Raw genomic sequence first — 11,516 nt, 5'->3', positions numbered from 1 at the left:
CTCAGCCTTGGAATCTCCCATATGTAGACCTAGAAGCTTTGACCATGAATAGCTATATTAAGATTCACACAGACTGTATAATCAGGTGAGCCAATTATATCTTATCTGACCCTTGGATATAGTATCCGGCAACTGATAACTAGTGTCAACAATAACTACAATTTCCTGGGCAAGTTAATCGACAAGTATCTTATGGACAAGAAGTGATTAATGCTATAGCAGAGTTCAAGAGCACAAGCACTTTAATGATACAATTTTGGTATTATCGATACGATCTATCGTAAGCTAACCTCTCTTCTTTTTGGTTAAGCTTTTTTTAACAGACGTATTAATGATTTCGAGGATACCGATTACCTGTTAATATTTTCCTCTTCTATAGCCATAAAGTAGCCTGGCGGTTGTTGAAGGACCTCGTTTACTTTTTCAAAATGTGGTACGTTGTTGAATCTTTTCTAGTTACGCGTTGTTTCCATTTTTGAACCTTTTCTAATTACAAAGAATTTGTTTCCTTTTTTTGAGCCTTTTCTAATTACAACCACATGAAAATCTTCACAATTCATTAGGATGAGATGTTAATTAATATAAAATCAGGTGGATTCCAAGAATTTTTTTCTCGATACTGCTAATAATCTCGGAAATTTCCACACGTGCATTTATTTCAAACTAGTGTCCCGAACTAAAGCTATTACTTTGTCGGATTTAAATTTTCGCCCTTGTCTTTTGAATTTATGATGGTTTCCAACAACAATGTAGGTTTCTTGAAAATGCCGGCGACTAAATTGGCTGATATCCGGACATTCTATCTGATGTTTTAAATGTCCATTGCAAGTGCTGTAGTAACAAGTAAATTTTAGTTAGAGTATAAAGCCCACACCGTAGTTTCTCCTCCCTTGGTGGGGCTCCCCTTGGCGTTAATGGCCATACTCACCGATAATATCGGAAAAATCATTGGACTTAATAGTTTTCTTGCAAGGATCTCAGGTTTGTTCAAATTACGTGGGCACACCGAATTACCAACATCGAGAGTGATAACTCATCCGGTAGGATTTAACATCCTGCCAAAGGTCAGTCCTTTTACATTTCAATCCCTACTTCTTCTCTTACGAATGCCGATGTATAAACGATGGCAAATTATTCATTATTAGTACAAGCTTATTTTCTTGAAAGTGAATTTAATGCACTTTAGGCTAAGTTTTTTTTCTTTCTAGACAAGCGTTACTCTGGAACTTAATGTTGAATCTTCCAACGAATCTCATCAAGGTTTCCGACGTTTTTCCGCCTTCGATCTTCATGAAGCTTATCTGAGCAAAAAAACCACACCTCTCGAAGTAAAATATTATTCATGCTCCACGGAGCTGCAGACCTTATTAAATTTATTTATCATCTCTGCTTTATTTACTGTTTACAGGTGGCGGAAAAGCTTCTTGACTATTTAAAAGCATCAGAGAACTTGGTGTTCATAAATCAATACAATGAGAATGATATTCTTGCGCAAGCTCGCTCTGCCACTGCCAGGTGAGGCATCAATATGAAAATTCCTCTCTACTAATTATTCATCTTCTCTTCGATGCTCGTTCGCTACAGATATGAGAAGAACAGTTCACGTGGATCCCTGGATGGTGTGCCGATTATTGTGAAAGATGATAGCGATGTTCAGGGATATGAAACACGCAATGGTACCTGTATTTTCAATCAACAAAATCCTGCGGTAGAGGATTCTTTCCCAGTCGCAAAGCTTCGCCAGGCCGGTGCTATTATCATTGGAAAGGCCAATATGATTGAGCTTGGTTTCGAGTAAGTATTCCAGTGTGCTAATTCATTTTGAGTTTTTGTGATGCTCATTATCATTTTTTCAGTATGATTGGTGGAAACATGATAGCTGGCTCACCAAGGTATTAGCTGATTTCATGCCCACTTATCCTGTACAATATATCTTCACCTTCAATTATGTGTAATAGAAACCCTTATAATACTGCTCATTATTGTGGCGGGTCAAGTAGCGGTTCTGCTTGTGCTGTAAGTTGTGGAATTGTACCAATTGCAGTTGGTTCTGATGGCGGTGGAAGTATCCGCTTGCCTTCCTCCTTCTGTGGGGTCTTTGGTCTCAAACCGACTCACGATCGAGTATCGACTCGTGGATTTGGTAATTCTATTTTTCCACTTTGTACTTTGTTTTATAAAGAGATTGATTTGGTTTATTGTTATTTTCATTTGTAGCTGGCTCTCACTTTACGTATGATTCTTTCACTTTCTTTACTAATTAAGATCCGGAATTAATGGCATATTTTTTATGTTTAGTGTAGCTGTGGTTGGGCCGATTGCTACTACTGCACAAGATCTCGCATTGGCATACTCTATTATGGCACAACCTGATCAAGTCGACAGTGAATTAGTTAAGCCAGAGATTCCGCCCGTAACTCTTGCTGGTTTTAATAACATAAAGGATCTCTCGGATGTGACAATTGGTATCTATCCTGACTATTTCAATGACGTGCGGAATAATGAAATCACTCTGGCCTGCAGCCGAATTCTTGATCTCCTCAAGTTACGCGGTGCTCGTGTAGTTGAATTTAAATTTCCTGATCTAGATCGGATTACGATTGCTCATCTTGTCTCCATCGGTATGGAAATTTTGGCTGAAGTTCAACATCACCCTAAACGAAATCAACTGTCCTATCACAACCGGCTCCAACTAAACATTATTGAGACTTTGACGTTCACGGTATGAATCCTTTTTAAATACCATGAAAATATGATGCACCACTATAGCTTATATTACTGACTGGCTAATTACTTAATCTCATCTTTTTATTTTTTAGGACTATTGTAATTATTGATTTTCCTCACAAATATCTCCTGCTTATTCATCTACGGTTTTTTTTCTCTCTTTGCTTTTATTACAATAGTTTATGCTCAGAAGGTGAGGACTAGGGCCATGGAGATACTACGACAAATCTATGAAGAGCAAAAAATCGACGCAATTATCACACCTACCTCCGGAATCACAGCACCCAAGATTTCTAGCAACTCAGGTTTTCAATACTTATTTCGACGATTTCACCGATGCTAGTATCACTAAACCAATTTTATGATTTTAGCACTTAAGTACGGTGAACATGATTCTATGCGTCAGTCATACGGCATGGTAAATAGCAGTTATCCTCTTGAAAATGTAGCTGGATTCACCAATTCATTTTTATCGTTTTACTAGCGATTTGCGTTCCTACCCAATTTCCTTGGTGTTCCCGCTGTAAGGTGCGTATTATTTTGTTGATCAGATGTAAGCCTATAGTGCAAATGCTAATGTCTACTCTTACTCGCAGCATCCCAGCCGGATACGATACCACGGGAATGCCCATTGGAGTGCAATTCATGGCATCCTGGTACAATGAGGCTTTGCTTCTCCGAATTGCAAACACTGTTCAGGACCTTCTTTATGAGAATGATATTTTGCGCAAACCTAGTAATTTTTTCACATATTTCTAAAGCTATCGTGAATTATTCCTTTTTGAATCTTATAGTTTTATTACCTCAATTTTGTGAAATGTCGGAAATATCTCTCTGATATCTCAATGCGTTGATTATAATTTAGTCAACTTATTATGCTATTAAACGGCGCAACACTTCAATTATTTTACTTTCAAAGATTAACACAGTAGTAAATTTTGGAAAAAAAAAAACCAGCAAGAGCAATTTTACATTGAATTGCAATCGGAGTAAATCGAACTCTCTAAGTTAGAAAAGGTTGCTTTATTTTATGTATAAATAATAGTAATTAAGGGTCAAAAGAAAGTGAAAATGTCTTCTTATATAAATACAATCGTCTATAATAGAATAATATTTAACAATTTTACTTGTGCGAAACCATTCATTGTTACTGAGCAAACTGATACCAAAATTCATTCAGATTCATTCTTGTGCCTCAGCCGGCCACAATAGCATTCTGGCTAAACTTCACGACTACGTATATTTTTCAGCTCCTGGTGCCAAAGGAAGAATACACGTTATCGCTCGAAATGTCAACAGCTAGCTCGGGAGCAGAACTGGCTGAGCCCTTTCGTTGAGATATGCTCTCAGAGGAAACATTTGACATTTTCGATTCGCGCGCATGATATGTTTTGCTTCTCAGTATGCGGTCATACTGATCTCGGGGATCGAATCGTGCTCTTTGCTCTTCAGCCTCTCTCGCCAATAGGGTCTCTACCTCGCTTTTGGCCATATGGCGAAGCTGCGCTGCGGTCTTTTCAGATCCCTCAATGGGACGAGAATTCGTGGAAAAGGCCCAGTCCTCAATATCTACGGGTGGTTTGGACTGGATTGCATTGAGTTCTCGACGTATCACATCACAAAACGAATCGATTGGAAGATCGTTGGGATCATATCTTGTAAATAGGTAATATATAAAATTAGCCAAGGATAAAGAATAAGCAACCAGAAAATCTCATTTGACAAAATCCATACCCAAAGGGATTTTCGATTTCCTCTCCAATTGCCTCAACCCCATACATGATGAATGAGACGAACCACACAACCATGATAGTCCACCAGCCAAGTTTATCAGCTATCTGAAATGGCAAAAGCAAGCAGTAGATAAGCAAGCTCACTTTGAGGTGCACAGAATAGGCAAGTGGGATGGGATTATAGCGGATGCCTAAATTTACAAGCGATTTGGTTTACATGTACACTCCTCTTTCTTTCATTTTTTACACTTACGCTCAAGACTCGTCAAGCAATCGATCAACGCTTGCATCGACGCCATGAAATTATTAGCGGCAGCCATGGTAATAGCACCTCTGCGAATTTGTTTCTCCAAATAACCCGAAATATGAAGAGTAATCTCTAACGGAAGATTGCTTGGCAGGTTGATTTCCGTTAACGTGGTCTCTCTGGTTGTACCCGCAGCTAGCATATGTTGTAGCCGTCTTCCAGGTAAAAAGAACAGTAGAATATTTCTAAATTTCTTCCACTTCGAGGCGGGTTTCCCATGGAACTGACTATTTTTGATTATTTTTGGACTCGCCGAAGCAGGGATACCCAACCGGGGTAGTTGGTTAACAAGATAGCGGATATCGTCATAGTTCGTATTATAGTCCTCTCGCAAATAATACTTTGTGGCGACTGCATAGGCAAGAAGCAAGTTCATCACGCTCTTCTTTTGAATAAGATCGCCAACTGGATCTGGAGAATCAACAACGTATGTTTGCATCCATACAATTCGTGCTATGTTTCGAATATTAGATGTGATAGTAGACCAGAGACGCCTTCCTTCCCAATATCTAAATTTTAATTAGATTTAATTAGCAAATAAAGATTGCATTTAAATAAAAATATTCTTCTTGCCTGTCGTATGCAGTATTAGTTCGAAACACAAGGAGTAATGATATAACTATACTAATCACTGTCACGAAAATAATGCCCATTCCAATGTTATAAATGAGAGCTAACCAGGTAACGATAGCTGACCATATGGCAAGCAAAAAGGTAATCAGAAACACTCGCTTCAATGCTGAGAATGCCCCAAAATATTGTGGGAACTGAGCAGCCGGGGGAGGCATGTGCAAAGATTGCTCCGTTGTCGATCTCGAGCAAGTTACTTCGTCGGACTCCATGTTCCTTATTCTACTTATTATTCTTCTAATTTATTTACTTTCTAACTTTGAATTTGACACAATTCAAATCATTTCATCCAGTACAAACATCTTCCGATTCCATCTGTTCTTTTATTTCTATGCGTTCCACAGTCTCCTCTAGAGGCTCTCGGTACTATATAAAGAAAAATACTGGGTTATGCATCGCAGTATTATACCATTGTGGGTAATCTGTGCAACGGAATCCAATCAAAAGGCGCTGTCGACAAATTCCAGTGGCTTTTCGTTCCACTCGTGCCTGTTATATATGTTAGTATCAGATCATCTAAATCTCTGTGCCTATGAAGCTACGTCATCCTTTATTGATACCTATACGTATACTTTAGATTGTAATAAATCATATGGATTTTAATCTTTCTCTCCACCTAAAAACCCTTGTCACAGTACCTGCTACTAGGATAGTTTGAGATTGGTATCCAGATAGATAACTCAGAAATAGTAAGATAAAACTCGGCTTATTTATTCCAAAATGCTCATGTTCGATATATATACCTTAATAATGCTACTATGCAGTCATTAAATATATGAACTATCTGAAAATAGCAATTGCATCAAGGTCGCTTGATTTCAGATTGGATATTTAGCCTAGAACATGCAACGGACTAATATAAATAATTTGGCATTCACTAGTCCATGCTTCACACTTTATTACAAAATATGCATTAACTTTTTGACTAAACTACTTACTTCTATATTAAATCCGGAGCGCTTCATTACCTCTTGGTAACAAGTGCTTTAAGTCCACTTAGAAGAAAAGTTAATTGCTGTATCCAAAGATAGTAACATCAGCAATACTTAGGTAAGTGTAAATTCAGGAAAAAGTAATATTGGAAATATCTAAAAAGCTGTTGCTTGTTAGCTTGTGATACTATCTCCTTACATTTTTCAATGCACCGGGATTCCATAGCACCGCATAGATATTTAATTCTGTTTATCTTAGGTTTGACCTTATGCATTTCTAAATAAATAACCCTGAAAAGTGAAGATAGCGATAAAAATGCGCAAGCTCCATTCTTGTCTGTCGTATCCCCTCTTCAAGTATCAAGGTAGCAGAATGCTATTCATCAGTAATATCAAATCTATTCGTCAAAAAAATACATTGCATTATATATTGTATACAAAAAAATCTTTATCACGAATATTTAAAAGTCATCCCTAAATTTTCCAACTCACTATAAATAATTGATAAATAATTGTCACAATACTTTAGTAGACTACCCAAACTGGATACGAAATGTCGACAAAGCTAACACTTGAAATCGATTTATTTTTTATCACAATTTTATATCTACAGAGTATCACAGCAACTTAACTGAGAACATTCTATGATTTGGTCTAAACCTCCACGTATCTCATTTATATATTCCCCGACAAGCTGATCTACACCCTTAAGATTTAGGTCACCGATCTTAATACCAGGCATTGAATCAATTGGTCTCATCCTCAAGCCCTCAAGAACTTGTCGAAGTTGGGCCGCTGCCTTGCCGCCTCCCCGATTAGCATAGCTTATGATCATTGCTGGTTTGTTGTTCCACCCCGAATATAGGTAGTCAATAGCATTATTAAGTGAAGCTGGATATCCCCAATTGTACTGCGGGATCATTAAGGTAAATGCATCTTTGGAGGCAATAGTCTTGCTCCAGCGCTTAGTCAAATCATGTACATAGACACCTTTCGAAGGAATCTCTGGCTCATTGAAAATTAGCAGATTCCACTCGAGTAAGTCAATTATCTCATAATCTAGTCTCCGGTAAAGATGTATCTGATCATAAATGGCGTCGGCTATATCTCTGCCCACTCTGGTTAGTCGAGTGCTGCTAACAATGATACCTACACGATATACCATTATTATTTTGATAAACTTTACAGACTTATATAGCATATGCTTACAATGTTGTGGTTTTTGCACTATCTAGGATGGGGAAAGGGGTTTATAAGAATTTACAAACGGCTAAATCGGCTAGATTTCAGCCAAAGGTTATCCGGCTGGTTATTTAATTGGGGGTTTAAAGTTCCATTTAATCTCAAATAGAGCTTGCGTATTCATTTTTCCATTGTATCATTTCTTTTGGAAGATTGATCAAAAGCGTATTAAAGATCGAAATTAAAGAAATTACTTACTCTTTAAAGAAGGAGAATGGGCACATGTAAATTAGTTAAGCTACAAGTAAATCAAAATCGATAAAATTTTAACTTGAGGCAATAGTAATAACTGTAAAAATATGACTTATAGAGATGCGATTAAAACAAATTAAACAGTAATATTTATCCCAGTTATAAAGAGGATTGCTCTTAAAAAGATATACCAACGGATCCCTTTTTCTTTCTCTTCTCTTTTTCAACTCCATGCAAATAGTTCGCATCCATGCAAGTAGTTCACATTAAACAAATAAACTTCATTAAAAAGGGATTATTGACGTAGGTCCGAGTCTACAAGGACCGATTGTAATGAAATGGCTTGGGCTGATCTTTGCGGGGGTGTAAAAGAATGGTAAATTTTGCAATTGTACCTCACAACATTTGAAGTATACTTTAAGGGATAGAGAATAGGTATTACAGTAAAACTTGGTGATCTTGAAGTTGTGAGTAGAGTTTAATAGTTGACGATTTGGAAAAGTATTCTCCACTGATATATATGACAAACGAGTGTACAACTCAACAAACGCATTAAATTTAACGTACACCTCAATTAGGGAAATACTTGTCGCACATTCACATTTACTCTAGTTTCGAGCATATACTCTCCGAACAGTGTCCAGTCAATGCCATCGTTGTCTCCTTCGCATTCTGCGTTGGGGTATAGGTACTCAGGCAGAGTTGATTCTAAAATCCGTGGAACCCCTACATTTCAGAATATATAAAAATGCGTTTGCACAAATTCAAGTAAAAGAAATAACTGTGTCTGTCGTCACTTACCGTGATATCCCTTTCGACAAGGCCCTGTCATAACCACAATATCTCCACTTCTTAATAAAACTGGTACAGGTGGATAATCCCTCGTAGGACCTCCCATGAGATAAATGCAAGAATGCCCGAAGCTGAAAGAAATAAGTGGTGGATCCATGCAGAGTTCACTGCGATCTACGTGTGCCATTAGAGTGTCTCGCAACTGATAGTAGTTTATCACTCCAGCCTCTGGACGAAATTTGTCACCGGGGAAAACATTTCGCCATCCATTTCGACCCTCCTCGCTTACAGCGTCTTGATTAACCTCCTGTTCGTCCAGTCCAATACCCTCTACGGCGCGAGCAACCGCAATGCTCAACTCGCCAATATCTTTTGGAAAGGGCATACGTTGATCAAGATGATAGCTCTTGGACCCCCAGTGATATTGGTAACCAAGTGTTACCCACCGAATTCGTTTTAATAGGTGCGAGACATGGGCCTTTTTCCCCTCTATTTCTCGCACTAATTCTCTGCTTTCCCCTTCCTCATCTTGTCTATCGCCATATTGTACTTGCTCATGGCCCCCATCGGATAAAAGCGGTATATAACAGTCGGATTCATTACCAGATAGCACTCCCTGTCGTATACGCGCATGGATTGGCCATAATCCCTCCGCTGGGAGCTCATAGTTCGCATCGAGACTGCATTTGTTAGGATGCCGAGCATATTTTCCGATACAATTTTTCAAAATGTGTCGTTGTGCAGCTGGTGTCCATGGGTTTGGAATAAATATAAAACCTATTGAAGGCAATATCACATAAGTAAAATATTCTAAAAGCAAATCTTGATAGATGCAATCACCTGGAACATTTCTCAATACATATGCTCTTAATGCATTCTTGGAATAATTCTCATCGCATTCTCCAAATAACGGTGATAGATTTCGTAGTCCTTTTTTTAATTCTACCTCTACAACGTTTGACCTCAGTTTATCCTTGTTATCAGCGAGATTGTGGAAGTCTAAGACGTCCGTGAGGGGAGGATTTGGCCCGCGCTTCTTATAGATCCTTTCACACTGGCGAAAAGCAGTTTGATTTAGTATGGGTGCATTGGAGTTATGGCGTAGTTGACGATTGTAAAGAACTTGTTGGCGTTTTGAGCGGAATTGTGGTTGCGATGAAGTAGTTACCGTCATTTTTGAGGGACTTGGTAAAAGATGAGAGCAAGCATATATGTGACTGTTTGTAAATATCGGAGATTCATCAATCGATTTATTGAAACACTATATATATGACTACATACAACTTAGGATTGAAGCACTGCTTCAAAAAATTAATAAGCTACAGAAAAACCAAAATGACGAAGATAAGCCCAGAGTAGTAAGCGCAAATATTTAACATGATGACAAATTGTGAAAATATTGATAATGGAAAATGACAAAGAATAGTTGCATTAACATCATCCAAGCGATAAATAAATATCAATGAATGTAGATAATACTCGAAGGTCTGTCGACAATTTCAAAGACATTGTCGATTGGCATATCCTATTATTTGAGACACAATCAATATATCTAGACTTCAAAGAATCATCCACCTTGGGATTGGATAAGTCTAAAGTAGAATAAAAAAGGCAAACTTACAAGACAGTTCCTTGGCAGCATTCCTTTGGCGTTTCCTCTGGTCTTATTTAAACCCAATACCCAGCCATCTTGATATTCTTCGAGAACGGCCACGTTATCACCTGGCTGAACAAATATCTCGTCTCCCAACCTGGGGATGAACGTATTCAGCGCAGTGTAACATTTGAGCACTTGGGAGCTATCGAAGCTAAGAGGAGTTGAATTCGCGAAAATCCTTGTTTCTGATGGTGAGACGGTGGTGAGAGAATTACACTTGGGCTTTTCGGGTCGCTGACGACGGTAAAAGCGAAACCCAAAGAACCCAACCGTGACAAAAAGTGATATCAATGAGAAAATTACTCCCATGATGAGAAGCAGGTTGCCGGAGGAGGAATTAGGGGAGAAGGTGGAGGGTGACTGAGTGGATGGGAGTTGAGATTGAATATTTTGGGTTGGAGAGCTAGATACTGGCATTCGCATATTCATGGTAGGAACAGCGGATAAGGTAGCTGAAGAGAGCGGAGCAAAGGCCCCAGAAGGAGAGAGGGTTGGCAGAGGAGTCGAAACGATTGTTTCTGTTGTAAAGGCGGTGATCCTTGCCTCGATTGTGGGTGTAGAGGCTGGTGTTTCGTCGGGAAGAACTTTTGCAATAAATATATAGCGTTATCCGACTATACTATTTCAAATATTCACAAACTTGAGTTACCTGTAATTGATCCCTTTTCCACTGGTTTCAGGTCGACTAACACTGGTTGCTGACTAACCGGCACTACAACCTCTCCAACTGTTCGAGTACTTTGCCTCGTCTCCGCTTCGCCCATCTTTATCACTGTCCCTTTTGTTCCTTCATTAGCGTCGTTCCATAGTCTAGCTCGCCGCAAAAGAGTCATGTGTTTAATGAGTGAACTTGAGCTTCCCAACTCCTTTTGCCGTCTAAAGCCGGGCGGTATTCGTGTAGTTAAATCATCACTGAGCTGCTCTGAGGGGGATGTTTGAAAAAACGCCTCACTGAAGGCATACATTCAATAAAATGAATGACTTATGTATATGATTATATATATAAAAGCTTTGAGTGGTTAGCTCTGGTATCTGAAAAACTAAAAAAAAAAATAGATTGTAAAGATATCGGGCAACTTATATACTCAGATATATTTATGTAGGTCCATATGCGCAGATGAGCTGAAAATGACATATATATTTATGGGAATCCGAAGCTGGATTTCAACTCCGCAGCAATTTGGGTTAATTCTGTACCAGGATGGGCGCCTGGTAGGAAAAATCTGTGTCGGCACCCGCAAAATAAATTGATTGAAAAAGGGACTAAAAAAAAAATCCCAAAATTTTGCAGCGACGGATAGCTC

The 11,516-nt window shown here is 38.6% G+C and overlaps 5 protein-coding genes across 5 annotated transcripts; 1 reads left to right on the top strand and 4 right to left on the bottom strand.

Annotated features, from left to right (window-relative positions):
* Positions 1-728: 728 nt before the first annotated feature.
* Positions 729-3,486, top strand: VTP21DRAFT_6732 (uncharacterized protein; the record flags this gene model as incomplete). The annotated part of the gene is made up of 14 exons (XM_069397395.1): positions 729-749; positions 855-1,064; positions 1,209-1,328; positions 1,409-1,515; positions 1,585-1,794; positions 1,857-1,892; positions 1,959-2,143; positions 2,218-2,233; positions 2,299-2,722; positions 2,820-2,826; positions 2,907-3,032; positions 3,099-3,145; positions 3,212-3,255; positions 3,324-3,486. The coding sequence occupies 14 exons, from the start codon at positions 729-731 to the stop codon at positions 3,484-3,486; spliced, it is 1,716 nt and encodes a 571-aa protein (XP_069246882.1).
* Positions 3,487-3,973: 487 nt separating this feature from the next.
* Positions 3,974-5,609, bottom strand: VTP21DRAFT_6731 (uncharacterized protein; the record flags this gene model as incomplete). Its single annotated transcript, XM_069397394.1, has 4 exons — positions 3,974-4,382; positions 4,462-4,651; positions 4,714-5,276; positions 5,341-5,609. 4 exons carry the CDS (start codon positions 5,607-5,609, stop codon positions 3,974-3,976), a joined length of 1,431 nt encoding a protein of 476 aa, XP_069246881.1.
* A 1,327-nt stretch (positions 5,610-6,936) lies between these two features.
* On the bottom strand, positions 6,937-7,494 carry VTP21DRAFT_6730 (uncharacterized protein; the record flags this gene model as incomplete). The annotated part of the gene is made up of 1 exon (XM_069397393.1): positions 6,937-7,494. The coding sequence occupies one exon, from the start codon at positions 7,492-7,494 to the stop codon at positions 6,937-6,939; it is 558 nt and encodes a 185-aa protein (XP_069246880.1).
* An 843-nt stretch (positions 7,495-8,337) lies between these two features.
* Positions 8,338-9,729, bottom strand: VTP21DRAFT_6729 (uncharacterized protein; the record flags this gene model as incomplete). Its single annotated transcript, XM_069397391.1, has 3 exons — positions 8,338-8,489; positions 8,565-9,332; positions 9,396-9,729. The coding sequence occupies 3 exons, from the start codon at positions 9,727-9,729 to the stop codon at positions 8,338-8,340; spliced, it is 1,254 nt and encodes a 417-aa protein (XP_069246879.1).
* Positions 9,730-10,014: 285 nt separating this feature from the next.
* VTP21DRAFT_6728 (uncharacterized protein) lies at positions 10,015-11,177 on the bottom strand (the record flags this gene model as incomplete). The annotated part of the gene is made up of 3 exons (XM_069397390.1): positions 10,015-10,080; positions 10,177-10,796; positions 10,862-11,177. The coding sequence occupies 3 exons, from the start codon at positions 11,175-11,177 to the stop codon at positions 10,015-10,017; spliced, it is 1,002 nt and encodes a 333-aa protein (XP_069246878.1).
* Between the last annotated feature and the right edge of the window lie 339 nt (positions 11,178-11,516).

The sequence above is a fragment of the Calcarisporiella thermophila genome, assembly GCF_041956535.1.
Source record: "Calcarisporiella thermophila strain CBS 279.70 unplaced genomic scaffold VTP21scaffold_28, whole genome shotgun sequence".
NCBI lineage: Eukaryota > Fungi > Calcarisporiellomycota > Calcarisporiellomycetes > Calcarisporiellales > Calcarisporiellaceae > Calcarisporiella > Calcarisporiella thermophila.
Note: the sequence above shows the minus strand (reverse complement) of the source record. Positions and strands in the feature narration are given on the sequence as shown.